The sequence below is a fragment of the Jaculus jaculus genome, chromosome 1 (genome assembly GCF_020740685.1).
Source record: "Jaculus jaculus isolate mJacJac1 chromosome 1, mJacJac1.mat.Y.cur, whole genome shotgun sequence".
NCBI lineage: Eukaryota > Metazoa > Chordata > Mammalia > Rodentia > Dipodidae > Jaculus > Jaculus jaculus.
In genome coordinates this window covers 342,210,631-342,231,581 of record NC_059102.1, presented here as the reverse complement: position 1 = coordinate 342,231,581, position 20,951 = coordinate 342,210,631, and the positions used below count along the sequence as shown (strand labels likewise).

Sequence of the window (20,951 nt, the reverse complement as noted above, 5' to 3'; positions counted from 1 at the left end):
TTTTGTCTAATCATTGGTTTAGGTGGGAGGGTAAATCTGATACTTCTCGTACCATGTTAGATGAAAGGAGGCTTGATGTAAGTAAGCTGGAAACACAATCACATGCCTACAGCTTTCTCTGCTGTCACTGATCTTGTACATACTCCATAAATCCTACAGAATCTTGCAGATTTGTTGAAATGTTTCTCCAATATGCCCCCTGTCACATTTTCCAGCCTGAGCTTCCACTCCTGATTTTGAGGCAGGGTCTTACCTTGTAGCCATCCCTGGCTGGCCTCAATCTTGCAGTGGTTTTCCTGTCTCCACCTCTTGAGGGGCTCATACCTAGCTGTGTGATCTGTGTGAACCTGGATGCTCCCAATAGCACACAGTTCACTTATGGTAAGTCTTACAGTTATTACCAACTTTATCTTCTCTCACATACTCTTCCTATTGTGGTGGGTCTTTTCCATTCTGTTCTTCTGAAAGGCTTTCTTTTGTGGCAGATATCTGGAACTCTCTCTTCCCAGAAGTGCTGCATCAGTTGTTTGTGGATTTTTTTTTTTTTTTTTAGCACTCAAAAACTACCCATTTGAGTGTGTCTTTTTGGTTGTGTACAAGTTATATAGTCTTCTAAAATGGGGGAAAAACCCCCTTTGAGTGTCAGAAATCATCTCTTGTAGTTCCTTTACACATCTGAATGTATTGTAGTTCCTTTGGTAGATTTAACATCAAGGCAGAGATCATCTTGATAGCTTTAAACAGGCTAAGATAATCACTTATTTAAGGAAACTGCAGTCCTCACTCACTACATGTTATCTTTGTTGTTCCTACTGGGAAATGGTACTTTGGTGAAAATTACTTCATAATAAAACCTTTTAGATTTTAAATCAAATTCAATCTCACAGAGTATATTACTAGGTCAAAGTTTTGGAGTATATTTCATTTTGTTATTTTTATTTATCAAGCAAAATACTGTGTCCCAGTTTCTACAAATTAATTAAATATATGGGATGCCATATCAAATAATATTTCCACAGAGCCAAGGAAATCCTGATATCACACAGCCAGTGAACATGAACTGGTGTTTATTTATGCAAACACATTTTTAAAATTCCTCTAAGTCTTCAAAGTAATATTATCATGAACACAGAAGATGGAAACTATAAAGTGAATGTCAAGATTTCATTTTTAGTTCATAAAAAATACTGAAGTAAAATTCCTTCCCACAAAACACAAGGGTTGGCCAGAGTGAGAAAACATAAAAGACTTCTACTTTGGAAAGGCATGAAGTCTACATTTTTGGAAAAGTATTTCAATGACTGGAATTCCTATAAAAGATTAAATTTTCTTGTCAAGACATATTGAAAACCTATATAGCATCATTACTTACCAACTAAATTTAGAACACATAAAATACACTCCTCATACAGAACACTTTTGTACCAGGAAACAGGTAATTCACATTCGATGAAGAGCAAAAGACAAGTGCTTTATTATGAGATCTGTTCAAGTAAAATTTCTGTGTGCACCAGTGAGGGTGAGTGAAGGTTTGCGTCGACTGTTCTGAGTGAACACGAGCTTAAGAGGGGCCCACACTGTTTTGTTTCAGTCTGTTTGTTTGTTTCTTCAAACACCACCATTTGCTAAGGCAAGTATGCACTTCATTTTAGAACAGGATATTACAGAAGAGAGTTACGTCAAGATACAGGACAGCATGGACAGCCAGCTTGGTTTGGAAGTGCTTTCCACCACAGGTCAGAATTACAGCATTTATCAGAGCTTTATTTTTCTTCAAACTGATAAACTTTGAATACACTTTCTGTTTTCCATGAGTGTGCAGATGGGACCCGTGTTGGTATTACAGTAATTACAACATTAAATAACATTGCACAGTCAACCTCCAAGGCTAATTCAGTATAAAGTAACAAGTATGAAAATGTTCCTTTACTAGTGTCTTCACACTACATGTGTCACTGATGATGAAGGGAACGAAGCCAATGCCGGATTACAGAGCTGCACACTACAGCCATCACGAGGTGATACATACAGGAAATTTGGCAACACACCAAAAACAAATGGATCAATGGGAGCAAACTAAACAATCACGGTTAAGTGTAAACCCATAAAAAACTGGTATAAATACTATGTTTTGCTCTTAAGTTTCTTAAGTACTTACAGACACTACAGCAAGTGGATGGAGAAGATGGGAGGGAAATGAGGCAAATGTTCCCAGTGTCAGTTAATTCCTGAGGTGGCGTTGTCCTTAACGACGCACTGACCGACAGTGTAGGACGAGCTTGTGCTATGACAGTCCCGGCATTTACGTCACCGCAAGCACCGCGGTGCTCTGAGGGAGGCAAACCCAAGGGATGGCTTATGTTCTCACAGCCAGATGAGCTACTGGTCTTTTCAGTTTTGATGCTACAGGTAGCAGTGGGCCAGACAGCTCTACAGCTCGGAACACATCTGCTATAGGCTGAGCTCTTCCTTGGTACTTCTTGGTCAGCTGTAGGTGAACCTGGCATTCATTTTCATGTACTTTATCTTACAAGGTGTAAGTGCTGACTCTGTAAACACCGTAAACCTTCTCAACTAACCCTGCTGGGTGATGAGGCCGGGGAACAGAGGGGGGCAGGAACAGTTCTAGGGGACACAGCCGATCTACTTGTCAGCTTCTGGTTTCCTTTAAATGTGACTTTAAAGTAATTTTATAAAGTTCATGCTACAATTTTAAAGACTATTTCTGTGCACTTTTAATCCTGGACACAATTTTAAGATAGCATGATGGAGGTAAGAATTTAAAAAACCCACCAGAGTGAAAATAACAAGGAAAAACATTTTCAACTCAAAGCATTAAACTTACATTTATGTGCAGAAATCTAGACAACTATACAAGATTTTAAGCAATCATATTTTATTATACAACTCTATGAACAAAAAATGAACAGAAATACACAGTATACTTACCTGTGCATGTGAACCTATTGTTTAAGCTACAGATTTTATTATAGCTCATACTGACTTTAATTTTACAGTTCATAGCTATGTATAACCTTATTGCATTAAGGGCAAATTCTACATAGGGAGATTCACAGGTGGGCCATATCAGGCCTTACTGTACATTCAAACACTGTACCTCATATGTGATGCATCCTCCCTGATCATGTATATCCAGATAGCTTTACAGCTTAAGCTCATTTGCTATTTTGGATGCAATGTTCTTAAAGGCAATAGATGTCCCGGATATTCGCTTGAAACGGACCCCATTCAGAGACAGCCGTGGCAACTTGCAGACCTCCATTTCCCACTGTACAAGGCTATCCTGTCTGGCATCCCCATGGACACAGAAAAGCAAAAACCTCTCCTTTTGCTCATAGTCACAGTTATTTGCATCTAATACTTTTCGAATTTCTCTCATCATGTCATTAGGGTCCATTGAGCTGGTGGTCTTCATGCTCCATGTGAACCGCAGAGAACGCGGCTTGACGTCTTTGCCCTCCTCCTTGTCTCTTTCCTTTGCTTCTCCTGATGCACTTCTGGAAGAGGGCCGAGGGAAGGAATGAAAACAAAATGCTCTCTTTAGTGAAGAAACCCACATGAACATAAAGTCTGGCTGACCATAATTTAGTGCTTAATTAAACTAGCTCATTTGCAGCCTATCCTCAGAAGACACAAAGCTGGCTCCTGTAAAAGACCTAAAGGGGCTGGAGAGATGATTCAGCAGTTAAGGCACTTGCCTGCAAAGCCTAATGACCCAGGTTCGATTCCCTAGTACCCATGTAAAGCCAGGTGCACAAAGTGACACATGCGTTTGGAGCTTGTTTGCAGTGGCTGGAGGCCCTAATGGGCCCATTCTATCTCCTATTTTTCTGTGCTTGTAAATAAAAATATTTTTAAACAAGATCCACACTGGGTATGGTGGCACATGCCTTTAATTCCAGCACTTGGGAGGCAGAGGTAGGAAGATCACTGTGAGTTCGAGGCCAGCCTGGGACTATGGAGAGAATGCCAGGTCAGCCTGGGCTGGAGTAATACCCTACCTCAAAAAACAGAAAGGCCCAAAGATACCATCTACTTTGACTTTCAGCCTCTTCAGTCTAAAGCAGGTACTTTTTCCAGTGCGTTTGTTTGTAGGAAACAACCCAACAGCTGGAAATGAGAACTTAATACCGTTTCCAGTTCCTTCTATGTATCTCTATGCATAGCTGCAAACACAGATTCTCCACTGCTGAGTCCCACCCACCTCCCACAGAACAAGACCACTGGGATTCTTTTTCTCAACACTTAGGACATGAAGACAATGGTCCTTTTCCTGCTGCCTTTGTGCACAGGGGAGGAACGCAGTGACAGACAGGGAGAGGGAGAACAGCTTCTATGGCGTAGAGGCTGCAGCCAGCACATGGCCACACATCCATGGCCCGGTTTCTCTCAAAAACACCTGGAAACACATGACGTCCCTCCCTACCCAGACTGTCATCTCCGATCACCCCTCCTTGCTCTCGCCTGCTGGGACTCCACGTTGCTCCTGGCACACTGGCCTCTGGGTGTTAGTCTGCTCAGGCAGGAAAACCACTGTCAGTGGCTACACATGGCCAATTCTGTACTTTCTTCTAGTCACAAATTATTTTCTCCCCGAGGCCCCCATGGCCGCTTTGTGGCACCTCGACTCCTACCCTCGCATGGCCGCTCCCTAACCTGGGTCTATATCTAGCGTGTTCTAATATTCTGTGTGACCTGTCATTTATTACTTAGTATTTGTCTCTTCCCCTGGACTGCCAGCTCCAGGAGGGCCAAGAGTTTATGAGCTACTACATAAATATATACCTATGCACTTACGGATACATAATTTAAACCATCGTCTCTTTCGTGCCTATGTATGGAGTCTCCAAAGTGCCGCAGCTGCAACCCAGAGAAAATGAGGAAGAGACGAAGCTGAGGAGATACCGCCCAGAGACTGGTAGCTGTGGAAGGTTCTCCTGTCTTCGCTTTCTTCCTCCTGCTCACGGACACCATGCTGAGGCAGCACAGCCTCTTTGGGTGCCAGGGCCAACCAGAGTCACTTGCCAGGGCACACACGCACAGCTCTGGGGTGGACTCAGTGTGCAGCTGAGGGAGCCTGAACTCGCGAAGGGAAACTCAAAGGACTACCAACGAAGGTCACAGAGCCGACAGTAAGTCTGGAAAGCAGGTGTCTTGTTTCAGGCCAGGGGTTCCTTGTACTTGACCTTAGGACAATAGGCAGCGACAGGGGTCGTTATGCCTGCCTCTCAGAGTTCTCGCTACTGACCCCTGCAGGGGGCTCCCAGAACTGCTGCAGCTGACAAGCGTCTCCCCGTGTTGTTCTCTCACCAGCCCCTCCTAGCAACCCTCTCTCTGGAGACAGTCAGGACCAGGAAATGTGTATGAGAATAATGTCGCCAAACTCACACAGCAAGATCACCGGCAGAGCACAGCAACAATCGAGCAAGGGAAATATGGAAAGATAAAGTGCGTTGTTAAGTTCTTAGATTAATAGGATTAGATAGTCATTAAGAGGATAATCGTGAGTGCAGACTACTAGAGGTCTCAGAGGGAAGCCTAGCAGAAACACAGGAGAGCAGGGGGGAGGGCCATAAACAGTGGCCATGTTTATTAGCAGGCAGACAAAAATTAAGGGCATTTGTCATGTCTTCCTTTCCTCCCCACTGGTGACTGGGGAGCTCACTCGATGTTCTAGGAAGAAGCACGTCAACAGTTGTCATGTCCCACAGCTCAGTGTGTAAGGAGGCCTGCCTCCAGTGCCCCGTTCACTACTCCCCGCCCTATCTGCTGGGGCGGGGTCTCTCTCTGCTCAGCGAGTCAGGCTAACCAGCCTGCCAGGGAGCCTGTCTGCCTCTGCTTCTGGAGCAGGAGCTGCAGGAGGGCTGCTGCACACACTTGGCATTTAAATGGGCTCTGGGGATCCGAACTCCAGGCCTCACACGTGCACGGCCAGCACTTTGTCCTCTGAGCCATCTCTCCAACCACACACACATTCATTTCTGAAATTCCTAACAGTCATAAAATATGAATACAGATATTGACTTGTCATCACATGGCCCCCAGACCTGTTCTATTCACAGGGCAAAATGGGAACCTGTTAGAAATGTAATGTCCCAGGCCCCTGCCCCACACAGATTCAATAGCCCTGGGGAGCTATCTTTTTATCAGCTCTTCCTTGTGACCCTGGTTGTACTTGATTTGAGACCCATCCCTAGAATGGACACCGAAGTAGTATTAAATGTCAAGAAAACCACAGTGATCAGGCTACAGTTTAGTTTTAAAATGTGGTCCAAGCTAGGTGTGGTGACGCATGCCTTTAATCCCAGCTCTTGGGAGGCAGAGGTAGGAGGATCACCATGAGTTCAAGGCCACCCTGAGACTACATAGTGAATTCCAGGTCAGCCTGGACTATAGTGAGATCCTACCTCGAAAAATCAAAAGAAAAAAAAAAGGTTGTCCAAAACTAATGCTCAGTGACTTTACTACTAATATCAAGTCTTCCTATGTATTCAGTTACCTCAGTGTTTTGTGTTATTTGTGTTCTTCACCTTGGGAAAATTTTGGTTACGAAGGAAAACTATATTTTAACCTGCTAATTCTTCTGCTATGACTTACCTTACAGAACAGAAAGCCCATTTCTGTACCAAGTGTAAAATTCAAAGCCATGTTTGTAGGTCACAAACTTAAAAGTTGATTAAACTTCACTAGGTGCGAGGCCACATTAGGAACACCCGCCCGCCCTGCAGGAAGATTGCCACATGCTCTCTAGTTCCCACGCCCGCTTCTGCCCCTGGTGGGCCAGCGCAGAGGGTCCAGCGCGCTTCCGCACACTGGCGGTCCAGGCTCCTCACCTGCTCGTATCCGTCCTGCCACTGGCTTCGCCTTCATTTGGATCCCTCAAAACAAAGTGAAGGTTGAGATTTAATGACAAAAGTGACAAACAGATCAAGAAACATACATGTGCAGTGACTGTAAAGCTAGCTTGAGCAAACTTCCATTCTGACAGCTTTCCACCACGTCGCCTGCCACTGCTTCTCACGCTCCTTACACCCACGTCACTGTCACTGCTCAGTCTGTGGGTGTTGTCAAGAGGGGGTACGAGGTGAAAGTCCAGGGCTTTTCTTACATGCGCTTTCAGTTCCCAGCCACAACTGTGATGTGATGTGATGCAATGTAATGTAATGATAAAATGTATGTAATGTTTATTTTGGCATTGTTAAGTATAGTCCAAGGTTAAGTAAGGGTTAATAATTATCAACAGCAATGTTAAGGTTCACATTTATTTACATATAACCCCAATAGTCACTCAAGAAAACATGAGTTAACATTGTAATTAGAAGTAAAACCCAACACATTTTCTAAAACTAAATAATTTTCAAATAAACAGTCAACTAATTTCAGAGTCTAGACTAACAATTCATGCATAGTAAGCCCACAGCTTACCCAAGCAGGGAGCCTAAAAGCAGGGCTTCACCTGTAAAGGAAAGCACCGATCTTCCCTGGATAGCTTCCCTGGATATGTGCCAGGAAAATATTACCAATTGTCCTTGCATTGAAGGTAATTAGTATTTGTAGTCTTCTAAAATTTTGACTTGCCATTTCAAATGTGATGAAAAAACAAGTAACTGAATATCCACACAGGAAGATTAAACTATAATCTAATTAAAACACACTAAGAGAGGGGCTGTGACAGAAAGCTAGGCAAACTCCACGCTGAACTTTCAGGGTGCCATAATGCCTGAAGCATGGCATAGACATTTGAGCTTTCATGCAGAACGTATGCAACTGAAGTCAGCGCCACTCTTCCATGCACCTGACAGTCCAGTCTTTCTACACGAGTACAAGAGCTAGTCATTGAAACATTCCAGTGTCCCTTGCCTTGCAGGGCTTTAACTATAGGCCTTTACCCATGAACATACTGGGTAAAAGCAAGCTTTCTGTCAGAAGTGAAAAGGGTAATAAAGTGTATTCTTATGTTCCATAAGTGGTGCCTTCATTAGGAAGGATGATAAACATTCAATGCCGTATGTGCAATCCCTGTTTATTTCAACAAACTGAAAGAAAGAGAGAGAGGGAGAAAGTTCTGAGCAGGTCCAAGATGAGATGTGCCCTTGCAGTTTCATGCAGGTTCAGTGCCACACAACACAGGAGGGCAGGGCTCCAGTGTGGACAGAGATGCTGCTGTGACAGGAATGACCACTGCACGTACGTGGCCGCAGCTCACAGTAGGGCCAAACGTGCTGCTTCCAAGTTTTAAAATTCAGGAGGGGTCTCCTTTAGCTCTTTTTCCTCTGCGTAATCAACTGAAGCAGCATTCTGCCCTCTCACTGTTGCAGACGCCTGGGGCAGCTGTTTCAAACAACCCTGTCTATCTGCTCTGAGTGGCCTTGGTGGAGCAGAAGGACACAGCAGCCCAGCAGGCTGGGAGCACTCAGGCTGCGTGCAGAGCCCCCAAACACTTAGGGATGAATACCTCGTATGAACATAGCAAGCACCATGTCCTCAACTGAACATGTGGGGCACTCCCGAGAAGCAGTAGGTGAGGCAGGTGCGCAAGGTGGGAAGTTCCAAGGATGGGAGCAAGGCTTTCTAGCATGCCTGGGGCATGGGCAGTGATCAGCTTGCCAGTGACATGAGAGCTCAGTGTTGAAGGAGCAGCTGCCACTCCTCAGCCTCGAGCTCCACTGTGAGAATGCTGAGTGCATTCTGAGCAAGACGGAAGCTAGTCGAGCATCTTGTACCCTTCCTGGTTTTCCTTTTTCCTCAGTGGGCAGATAAACCCAAGGCCTCATGCATGCTTGGCAAGTCCCCTACCATTGAGCTCTACCTCCAGTCCTAACGGTAGGCTCTAACTTGACCCATCTTATACTGATGGAAACAGAATGGGAGGTGAACGCAGAAGTTAGGAGACTTGCCAGGAGGTGAAAGATGGACGGTGGTTTAGTTTCTGAGGCAGTAGCAAGAATGGCAGAAGCAGTCAGTGGCAGTGTGGAAAGCAGAGAGCCAATACACTTTGCAAATGAGAAAAAGAGGTGTCAAGGCCAACTCTGAGGCTGACAGTCAGGGCAACCAAAAGCATGGTGCTACCATTTCCTGAAAGGTTGATGAACAAGGAAGAGGCTCATCTCAGGAAAAGGGAGGATCATAGGCTGGTTTTTGTTTGAAAATGTGGAGATGATGGGCAGGGAACTGCTCTATAGGGCTGTAGCTCGGAGAGGAGATCCGGGCTAAAGACAGATTTTTGAGGGTTAAAGCAAGATGGCAGTGATCTCTATGAGAGCACCAAAGTATGGAAATGGGAGGAGAGAACATGTCCAAAGACCACCCTTGTACACTCTTACATTTAGGGCGCAGGCAAAGGCAAGGCAAGGCGACCTGAAAAGAACCAGTCAGGGAGTCTGGGAAGGGGCAAGATCACAAGCACAGCCAAGTGAGGAAAGTGGCTCGGCTGTGTGGGACTTGGCAAGGTAAGGAGACAGTCACACCATGCCACACGCTGCCTGTCCTCCCCTCTGGTGATGTGCCCTGCACACGGGTGGCGTTCTTAACTGTGAGTTGAGTGATGCGTGGCCGTACTCTCAACTCCCGGAGGACCGTCTCTGAGGCGCTCCTCTGCTCTGCCACCCTTCTCCTGACTTTGGGGTTAGGGGAACTTCACTGTTTCCTCTGCAGCCTCAACTTTTATTGCAAGGCAAAAAGAACCAATTTGCACAGCACCTGCTGCATAGGTAGCAATGAAGCACAGAACTCAAAACCTATCTTCCTAACTTTAAAATCGATCCCAGTGTAGCAGGGAGGAAGCACTGGTTTTATAAAACAGCTGTAGGATCTAGCAGACTCCAGAAGCAGCCATCATCCCTGTCCTCCACCCTCCCTGCTGGCTGCCGCTAGGTTGTAGGTCTTTCTTAACAAGATGCCAAGCTGCCCAGTGGCACCAGGACGCCCATGAGAGCCTGCTGCTTCTGAAAGGCCACACTTAAGTTCAGCTGTGCGGTGTCACCAGCGCTCTGTGAACCGAGTCCACAATGGCCGCACGAGGCAGGTGCTGGAAGCCGGTGCTCCGCATCTACGTCGAAGTCTCCGGACCACGCGGCATCAGTGCCAGTCCCGCCTAAGCAGGGGTTGTAAGTTCTTAGCCACCCCTCCCTTGAGGCTTAGCTCATATGACTAAAGTGGGGAGCCCTCTCTGGACGCTCCGGTGTGGAGCCCGCATGTTCTTTGCTAGCTCCCCCTGGGTGGATCATAGCTACTTGTTTCCACGCCGGCATCTTCCACGACATCAGGCTCTGGAGGGCACGGGCCCTGTCTCACTCACCCTCGGGTCTCACTCTGCACCTCACAGAGTGTGGCATGCCATAGGGCTCAAGGAGGCACATGATGGCACAATGACAGGACAAATTCACAGCAGCCTGTGCTGCACCCTGCAACTGGTATACTCAGGGTATACTGTACCTGCATGGTATTTACTCAGTGTGTGCTGCACCTGCATGGGTGCTTTCCAGGAACAAGTACAGCTGTCCTGTTTGATCAGACTAGAGGTTTAGTGCACATGGAGTCATTTGGTTTTACTATACTGAGCCAGGGTCTGCAGTCCAGGCTGACCTGGAACTTACTCTATAGGCCAGGCTGGCCTCAAATTCATGGTGATCTTCCTACCTCAGCTTCCTGAGTGCTGGCATTAAAGGCATGCACCACCATGTCCAGCTGTATTTACTAATTTTGATATAAAATGTTTATGAGATTAACTTACATAAGTAATATATGTGGCATTGGATTTTATATAAAGACATACAAGATAAACTATGCAGGTGAGCAACCTAAAGGTATTTTAAGGTAAATATTATTTACATGATTTATATAAGCTTGTACTACTTCCTTTGTCTAACTCAAAGCATTTAAATATGAATAAATATTCTTGTTAAAACATCATTGTTGAAAAAAGCCAGGTGTGGTGACACGTGCCTTTGATCCCAGCACTTGGGAGGCAGATGTAGGGGAATCACCATCAGTTCAAGGCCACCCTAAGACTACAGAGTGAATTCCAGGTCAGCCTGGACTATACTGAGACCCTACCACGAAAAAAAACAGAAACAAACAAACAAAAAAACCCCATCATTGTTGGGACTGCACTGATGGCCCAGGTTTGACTGCCCTGTACCCATGTAAAGACAAAGTGGTGCATGTGTCTGGAGTTCATTTGGGGTGGCTTCCTCTACAATTCCTGGAGGAAACAAAGCTCGATAGTGGTACTGACCTGCGAACGAACTTGGACGTGATTTTGCTTATGAGGCCCGTGGATGTCCCCCTGCGGGCATGCGCAAAGGCACCCGTCTCGTGGGACGGGGAGGCAGGGGGTCCGTTGTAGGCAGCGCTGCGCCGCTCGCGGAGCTGTTCTCCGTGGAAGGTGCTTCGGCTGGAGCTCCCGCGGGGAAAGCGGGTCCGGTCTGGAGTGGCCGCGCTAATGCTGTGGGCAGATGGGGAAGCAGCAGGCACTCTCTGGGCGGTACTGCGGGGACACAGAAGACACACTTCTCACAATAATGGCCGGGGCAGCTTTCTCTCACGCGAAAACCAGGAGGATGGATGTAGCTTCTGCTGCTGGCACAGTTCTTGTGCTCACCTTGGAGGCGGGTTAAAACCAGACCGCCACCAGGCCTGCCGTGGCTCAGGGAACATTGCCGAAAAGGGGAGGAACGACTGCAAGAGTCACCCACTGAGTGGGTAGGAGTGCCCTCTGGTGTGGTCCACCCCCAACCCCCAGGGACTGACTGAGGCCTTCGTGACCCCACAGTGACCACCATGACCTTACTGAGGAGGGTCCCAGAGTTATGAGGAGGGCCCTAAGGTTACAGAAGCAGGGATAAGGGGATAAAAGAGTATAAGCTGTTAGAATATACAATAAAAAAGGCGGGTCACTAACAATAAGAAATTACTGCCACAAAGGACACAAAGACCAATTCCTGTCGGTGTCAGGAATGTCTAACCAGCATACTGCCTATATGTGACTACTATGTAACCTGAAAATCTGAAATGCAATAGACTTTAAAATCCAAAATTTTTTGAGCACTTGACATGAAACTTCCACACATTTTACTGACAGGCCAGAGTCAAAATGAAGGGACAATAAATATACTGTACAGAATTACCTTCTAGTAGTGTGTATAAGGTATATGTGAAACAAGTAAGTTTAATGTTGAAATATGGGTCTCACACCCAATATGTCTTAGTATGTGCATGCAATAAATATTCCAAAGTTTGAAAAGGTTCAAATTCCAAAATGTTTCTGGCTTCAAGAATTTTAGATAAGGGATATTCATTTCAATTCTTTTTACCTTAAATTATGTAGCAATGTACCACATCAATTTTATGGTTTATTAAGAAGCTTTTAAAATAAGCCATTTCCAATTTCTAATTTAGGCCTTAGTATTGGCACAAATGCTACATGGTACTACCAATATGGCTAACAAAACCTAATTATCAAAGGGTTAAAATGTTCAGATATTCTGAATTTGAGAACTCTTCTGAGAGAGAAGTCAGAGAAAACAGACATGTAATATTTCACCCAAATACCTGCTTCACTGACAGGAACAGCAACTGGAAGGAGTCAAAGGCCTCACTTCCTACCTACTGTTTTCATGTGTTTAAATAGCAAATGTCTCAATTTACGTAGGTAATAAATTAGGTAGCAACATTTTATGAACAGATTTGAAATAAAATCATTTAAGAATATTCTTCTCAAAATGACTTAATTTATAAAGCAACATTTTGGATAATAGCCAAATTACACAGTCAGTGCATGTGTCCATCAAACTTCCTCTGCCACACTGTCTTTTCAGAAAGTTCTTTAGGTATGGAGACTACATATATTTTCAAATGGTGCTAGAATTCTTAAAACATAAAATGAAATGCAACCAGGATGTTACCCAGGTCGATAAGCTTCAGAGCTATCTTTGATGGTTGGCAGTGTAACTTTAATGGGATGGCCAGATGTGGACATGGACTTCTGGTGGCGGGGTCGGGTTGAGGGGACTGCAGAGGCCACAGCAGAGCTGGCAGAAGATATGCTACTTGCAGACATCTCTGTAAGGCTTTGGAATAAAAGAAGAAAAAGTACAGTTTACTAAACACAAAAATTCAAATTTTAAAAACCTAAACTGATTAACACTTTCTATTACTAAGACAGTTGAAAGAAATAACACTAGTGACAATGCTGGTGCTTAATGAACTAGTAATCTCACTGGTAAAGACACACAGGAGATGTGCAGTGCCCCCACTGGAAACATCTCACTGCTCAGGACACACAGGAGATGTGCAGTGCCCCCCCCCCCCCCCGCTGGAAACATCTCACTGCTAAGGACACACAGGAGATGTGCAGTGCCCCCTGCTGGAAACATCTCACTGCTAAGGACACACAGGAGATGTGCAGTGCCCCCTGCTGGAAACATTTCACTGCTAAGGACACACAGGAGATGTGCAGTGCTCCCCCCCCCCCCCGCTGGAAACATCTCACTGCTAAGGACACACAGGAGATGTGCAGTGCCCCCCCCCCGCTGGAAACATCTCACTGCTAAGGACACACAGGAGATGTGCAGTGCCCCCACTGGAAACATCTCACTGCTAAGGACACACAGGAGATGTGCAGTGCCCCCTGCTGGAAACATCTCATTGCTAAGGACACACAGGAGATGTGCAGTGCCCCCTGCTGGAAACATCTCACTGCTAAGGACACACAGGAGATGTGCAGTGCCCCCTGCTGGAAACATCTCACTGCTAAGGACACACAGGAGATGTGCAGTGCCCCCTGCTGGAAACATCTCACTGCTAAGGACACACAGGAGATGTGCAGTGCCCCCGCTGGAAACATCTCACTGCTAAGGACACACAGGAGATGTGCAGTGCCCCCCACTGAAAACATCGCACTGCTAAGGACACACAGGAGATGTGCAGCCCCCCACTGAAACATCTCATTTGTCTTTGCTCCACATGTGTGAATCTGAGAAAGTTTGGCATTTTTGTGGGTGGCCAAGTAGTATTGCTGGAGATGGTTTGCACTCACCTCCAAATCATAGTTTTAGGTACATTTTACCAAATTGTTCATGCATTAAGATTCGTAATTATAACAAAGTCACTATTTCTGAAACAATACCTTTTTTTAGTTCATATCATGAAGCAACAGGTTAACTGTTATAGATTTAATGAATGGTAGATTAGTACTTAGTGTAGGAAAAACAGGAAGTTGGAAAATGAGTTCAACCTATCTAGCCTAAAAGGAGCCTTCATTTAAGAAGATACATTTATCTTATGCACCTTATATTTATACTTATTTGACATGCCATTAATTGGGAATAAAAACAGTGTGAGATGATCTGTCTGTTCCACTGAAATGTGCAGAGGTGGAGCTAAAAACAAAATGGTTCCATATCCTTTTGAGTTATATTGAGTAACTTTTCCAATTCCTTAAAAGAGAAGTGAAGTTCCTCACAATAATGCAGCGACTTTATGGATCTGACTGATCAGCTGAGATGGCCACTTCCCCAGGGAAGGAAGGTCAGCTACCTCATCCTGATATTTAGGAAAGGACAGGCACTGGAGATGTAGGAAGCGGCTGGCACATGGAGACTGAGACTTGGTGAGCAGGACCAGACGAGCGCTCTGTGGCCTGCTCTGCTCCAGGGACGCTTTCCCCTCCATAGTTCACCCAGAGCTGTTAGGTGAGGAGACTTCCATCCTGCTTCCCCTAAGTACATCCCCACCCTCCCATCCAGGTACAGGAGAGGCTTAGTGAGAAAGGCTACTGCAGTATCACTGCTTTATATTTTCTTCCCTCTGACCTAGTTATCTATAGGCATTTCAGCAAAGCACTAATGTAGAAAGATGGCAGAGATAAACCACTGGGAACCAGGGTGACCTTCACCTGCTGTCTCTTCCATTCTGCAGTGAGGTGTACCGATCCGAGGTCCTTTCACACACGTACGTATTCCTCCTTGCCATGCTACCTCCAGAGTACACATTGTTCTTTAAGAAAACAAAAATCAAAATTGCATTATTTATATGGTGAACTCAAATAAATGTATTTTCATTGCTAATGATGCATAAAAATGAATGGCAGACTTTTAATTGATCAAAATCTTGTATTAGCAAGATCTATTGCCTTTCTCATGTTTAGATTTTAGGGATAACAGGTGAAGCAAGACAAGTGCACTTATAGCTTTAGCTGACAGTCCACCAGCAGCAGTTGGCATGGTTTGGAAGCAGTAGGAGAGGTAGATTCCGTCTGTCCTCCTGGATCTGCTAGGGGAGAAGAACAAAGCAGGGGTGCAGGTGGCTTGAAGGTACTGTGCGAAGCGAAGTCTCTACTAACTTAACTTGGGACAGGAACCTGTGGCAGGGAGTACATGCATGCCCTCCTGGAAGCCTGTGGCTGCTACTCTTCACTCCTGGGAAGCTCAGCTCCCCAGCTCATGGGAGCAGTCTAGAGACTGAAACCCTTGGGGCAAGACATGCCATCCTGAGGAGTCTTGAGGGGGGGAGGTGCAGTATATTGGGAGGATACTGCCCCAAACCTCATGTTTTAGTGGGAGGCAGGCCAGGTCTGAGGAAGAGAAAGAATAACAAAAGGGGGAAACAGATGGGCAATTCTCCTTACCACAGTATGACCCCTGACCTGTAGCCTCTGCTGTCATGCCTGTCCAAACCTTATCTCTTAGTTATTAGTGATAAAGGTAGCAGCAATGATTTTCAATGCTCTCTTATTTTACCCAAAATCTGTCAATAGTACAGGTTCCTAAGAAGAGGTTTTGTTATCTGTTATGAACTAGTTATTTACTAGCTATAGGTTAAAAACTATAAAATAAGCCAATATTATTATTATTGTTGTTGTTGTTGTTTTTTGAGGTAGGGTCTCACTCTAACTCAGGCTGACCTGGAATTCACTATGGAGTCTCAGGCTGGCCTCAAACTCACAGCAATCCTCCTACCTCTGCCTCCTAAGTGCTGGGATTAAAGGCATGTGCCACCACACCTGGCTCGATAAGCCAATATTATTAAAAAAATGTTTTGGTTAAGATTTAGTTCAGGCTAACCAGAAGGGGTGGGGGAGAGACAGAGAGAGGAGAGAGAGAGACAGAGAGAGAGAATATGATTATGAAGCAATCTGTATCAATTATTATAAAAACTAGTAATGTAATCTGCATTTTATAGATTAGAATACACTATTTCATAGGCATTAACATCTATCCATGTCAAGTGATATACAAGTTTTAAGGCTATTTTGACTGACAGATTCCTAATTTTTGAACATTTTAACCATTTCCTACTTTGCTTTTACAAGCTACTAAGGGGATTAAATTGCTTATAGGTTTACTGGAAATTTAAAATCTAGAATGAAAGTGCATGAAATAATAACAGAAAACAGGGAAAATCCTAGAAAGTTATTAGAACTGTGTGATGATTCCCAGCAGACTGCACACTCACCTCAATGCACCAAATGTACGTGGTGGTGTGCATGTAAAATGCCCCACCCCAACATGTCAGCTCCTATGTTGAATATTTAACCCCAGGTGGTGGCACTGTTTAGGAAGGCTGTGGAACTTTTGGGAGAGGGAGCCCCGCTGGAGGAAGTGTCACTTGGGGTGGGCCTTAAGATTTTGCAGTACAGCCTTGCTTGCAGGTCACTCTACGCTTCTTCCCTGCTGCTGTGAAGATGTGACGCAGGCTGTCTGCTCCTGCTGTGCTTTGTCTACCACAATGAAACTTCCCCTCCAGACTGGAATCTGAAAACACACTTTGGGCAGTTTTTCTGTTCCAGTAAAGAAAAAAATAATTCATGCACCAGCACAAGAATATTAGTTTTTGAGGTTTTTGTAATTTGAGCCAATTGGTCTTGGTCATTTAAGTTTAGACAACTCCCTGTCACACCACAGATGCCCTGGAAGTTCTATAATGTTTCTGGCCATTTCAGTGGCCCACCTTTCCTTTTGAGTGGTACAGGGAATGAAGTCGATTTCCATGCAGTGCCTTCCCACTATCTCCCTTGTCTGTCACTTTGGATTCTGGTGACACTGAGTTGTGGCAGCCATTCAGCCTGTGTAAGTTGTATTTCACTGGGGAAACTCAAAATGCAATTATGCAAATTTTAAATAATAGAAACACTGACTTCTCCCAACACAGGTTCATACAGAAACTAACTTGAATAGTTGGCCTAATAAAGCCCTGGTGATTGTAAAGCATGTATGTCTCTGTTGAGGATTTGGGAACAGGTAAAATCTCCCTCTGACCTCTACTTTCATAGCTTACCTCATAGAAACCAGCTTCAAAACTAACTTCCTCGGACTTATTCTGCAGTGGGGCAGTTGCAATTTAGAATAAAACCATGATTTTATATAATACCATATATTATTGTTATGATTTTATATAACATACAGTATAATATAATCATTTCTGAGTCTTTAAGAAAGAATTTCCCTCCTCCTTTCTCAAAAAGTTGTTAATTCCTGTCTTGGTGTCATTTCTACTTGAGTTGCTATAACAAAACACCACAGGAGGGTATCTTCTAAACACCACATACTCATTGTTTAGGACTCTACAGGCTGAGAAGTCCAAGGTCAAGGTGCCTGGAGATCAGTGTTTGGGGAGGGCTTGCTTCTTAAGTGGCTTTATTTTTATTTCACATGGCAGGAAAGACAAAGGAATGTCCTTGACTGCTTTATTTTAAACAAGGGTATTTATCCTATTAGTGAAGACTCTCATGTCCTAATCAGCTCCCAAATGCCCCTCCTACATCATCTTTATGCTCAGAATTTTAACCTATAAATCTTGCAGAGGGGACACAAACATGTAGATCATAGCACTTCATGCATTTTATATTTATATATTTTTTACATGTAATAGAATATATGGAAAACACCCAAGGATTTTTTTTGTACTTTTGGTTAAAACAAGCATAACGCATTTGCATTTTCAATACCATCAGCTGGCTTCCAAATGTTTAGGATAGCTAAGGGCTTTCCATCAACATCTAGATCTAACCTGTGGATGTAATTTCTAGAAATACTACTTTTCTTGTACTTTACTGCACAGAGAATCCCGAGTTTCCTTACAAACAGTAACACTCCTATCATTTACAGTGAGTAATGAATACAGATGAATACTGATTCCTACAATTAACCAACAAATTAAATTAATTAGTTGCCTGAGATTCTTCCTTTTGTTGTTTATAAACTAAGCATTTTTAAATATTATCTACCAATAATACCATTAATATAACATATTAGACTAATGTCAAGTAATCCTGCTGGTAAATTATATTTATAAGTAAGAGGTTTTACCATTGACCAGAAAAGCTTCCTAATTTATAAAAAAATGAGATATATTATTAAATTATTACTGAATTATTTAGTCATATTATGGGCTTTCCTTCTTATTCCAATGACAAGTAGGGAGCCATACCACACCATTTGAATGGGAGTTTTTTACTACATTACATTTTACTGACAAATAATAATCACTGGTTTAAAAAAAATGGTCATTTATCATCTGTATTTTCTATCTATCTGAGAAATTACCTGTAAGAAAAGGGATCAGCTGGCTGTGGTGGCCACATGCCTGTGAGCCTACTACTTGTAGATAGAGGCAGGAGGATCCTTAGTTCAAGGATAGCCTGGAGAGATACAGTGAGAGAAGAAAGGGAAGGAGGGAAGCAGGAAGAAAGGGAATCAAGGAATTAAAGCAGGATTTGGTCAATTTTTTTCAGTAAAGAGCCAGACAATGAACATTTTAGGTGTTGTGGGCTATACCACTAATGCCACAGAAAGTCATAGAAAAGCAAATTAAAACCATACTTCCCCCGCTTCAGATTGGAAAAAAAATTAAAGATGGATAGCATCTACTTGATGAGGAGTACACAGAAAAATAATTACTTTGTAAATTACCCACCATCTGGAAAAGTACTATGGTAGTAGTAGTATTTGTTAAAAATTTAAATTTGTATGTTAGAAAAATCAAGCCAATGAATACATTAGAACACACTGGAGTTAGGGTTTAGGTGAGGTGAGGTTTGCTGGAGGACAGTTCCTGCTCAGATTAGAGATGACTGTGATATACACTGAAGGGTACCATGGTCCTGAACTGTTGGTGGCTGTGGTTTAAAATAGAGTAGTCGGGGCTGGAGAGATGGCTTAGATTAGCTGTTAAGGTCTTTGCCTGCAAAGACAAAGGATCCTGGTTTGATTCTCTAGGACCCAAATATGCCATATGCATAAGGTAGCACATGCATCTGGAGTTCGTTTGCAGTGGCTACAGGGCTTGGCGTAACCATTCTCTCCCTCCCTCTCTCCCTCTCAAATAAATAAATAAATAAATAAATAAATAAATAAATATATTTTATTTTATTTATTTATTTATTTTTATTTTTATTTGAGAGCGACAGACACAGAGAGAAAGACAGATAGAGGGAGAGAGACAGAGAATGGGCACACCAGGGCTTCTAGCCACTGCAAACGAACTCCAGACGTGTGTGCCCCCTTGTGCATCTGGTTAACGTGGGACCTGGGGAACTGAGCCTCGAACTGGAGTCCATAGGCTTCACAGGCGAGTGCTTAACTGCTAAGCCATCTCTCCAGCCCAAATAAATATATTTAAAAAAAATAGAGCAGTCACACAGGCCCAGAGAGCATGCTTTTGGGAAAACATCAAAAGAAGGAACAAGTGAACTGTGCAAGAACGTATGCTACGCAGGAAGGTGGGTGAACGCACATCTATCCAACTCATGACAAATGTGCAGCTGTGATCGTGCCACCTGTCCTAACCTGGAAGGACTTTGTACCATTACGAGAAAGATGGACACACGAGAGACACAACATTGACACAGTTATTGTAAAGAGAAGAAGAAAACAGCCATGTTCATTCATTCATGTTTTCTCTAGCAAAGGAAAGCCTGCAAAACAATGTACATCAAATCATTAGCACTGATTATTTTAGAGTTTTAGAATAGGAAGTAATAAATAGGAAAAAGGAGACTAATTTTACTTTGGAAGCTTCTGAATGGCTAAAATTAAGCAAAATATACTGCTTTGGCTTCTAAAATTATCAAAATTAAAACAGAAAAATTTAAGAGAAAACCTAGGAGCAAGTGGATAAGAACAGAATTTCTCTTTAGAACCTTCTGTCTTATGGTTTATTTGTTTCAACAGTGATAAATAGACTACATAATTAATTTGACTTTAATACCTTAATATGAATGGCATGTTTAAGAATAAATATGGTCTGAATACTCACTGTTCACCTCTGATCCTGTAGGACTCAGTACGGATCCTGAGGAAGCTATGTGTTAGTGTGGAAATAAATACAAACACAGATAGACAATGTTCACCTTGGGAAACAACAGTGAACCAACCAGAAAGCATGTGACAAGAACTACGCTGGACACAGCGGTGGGGAAGGCTGACAGGTCCACCCAGTCATGGCAGGGTTTGTCGAGCACATGGGACCCGGGGCAGTCTGGCAGTGGGGCTAGGCTAGACAGGACTGCACAGAGACAGGACAGTGGGAGGTCTGTCTGGCACAGAGACAGACATGGAGATAGGCAAAAGAAAGCCCAGGCTGAGTCAGATGGCAGTGTAATGACGGGGAATGAAGATGACATGGGACCCAACTGTTTCCTTCTGCTATGTGGGGTAAAGACCCTGGGACTGTCCTGTAGCTGACAAGAACATAATGGTTTGCCTAGAAAAAGTATTTTTTTAAAAATAGACCTTTGTATCATTAAATTATTTCCAAGCAGATCAGTTGGGAGGTTAGCAGTTATAGCCATCTATTGTTTTTCTTTCTCTCTTTTGATTAGTTTGGCTCGAGGTTTGCTAATCTTGTTAATTTTTTTAGAGAGCCAAGTACTTGATTCTGTGTATTGTTCTTAGTCTTTATTTCACTGACTTCTGCCCTAATCTTCATTA

The 20,951-nt window shown here is 43.7% G+C and overlaps 1 protein-coding gene across 1 annotated transcript in view; it reads right to left on the bottom strand.

Annotated features, from left to right (window-relative positions):
• Nucleotides 1-915: 915 nt before the first annotated feature.
• Nucleotides 916-20,951, bottom strand: part of Mark1 (microtubule affinity regulating kinase 1) — a 152,714-nt gene continuing 132,678 nt past the window's right edge. The window contains exons 14-18 of the mRNA XM_045157574.1: nucleotides 14,918-15,018; nucleotides 12,927-13,091; nucleotides 11,258-11,509; nucleotides 6,855-6,899; nucleotides 916-3,518 (exon numbers count right to left, since the gene is read on the bottom strand). Of these exons, the coding sequence (XP_045013509.1) occupies nucleotides 3,164-3,518; nucleotides 6,855-6,899; nucleotides 11,258-11,509; nucleotides 12,927-13,091; nucleotides 14,918-15,018 (918 nt within the window). The 3' untranslated portion in view covers nucleotides 916-3,163. The remainder of the gene's footprint in view (nucleotides 3,519-6,854; nucleotides 6,900-11,257; nucleotides 11,510-12,926; nucleotides 13,092-14,917; nucleotides 15,019-20,951) is intronic.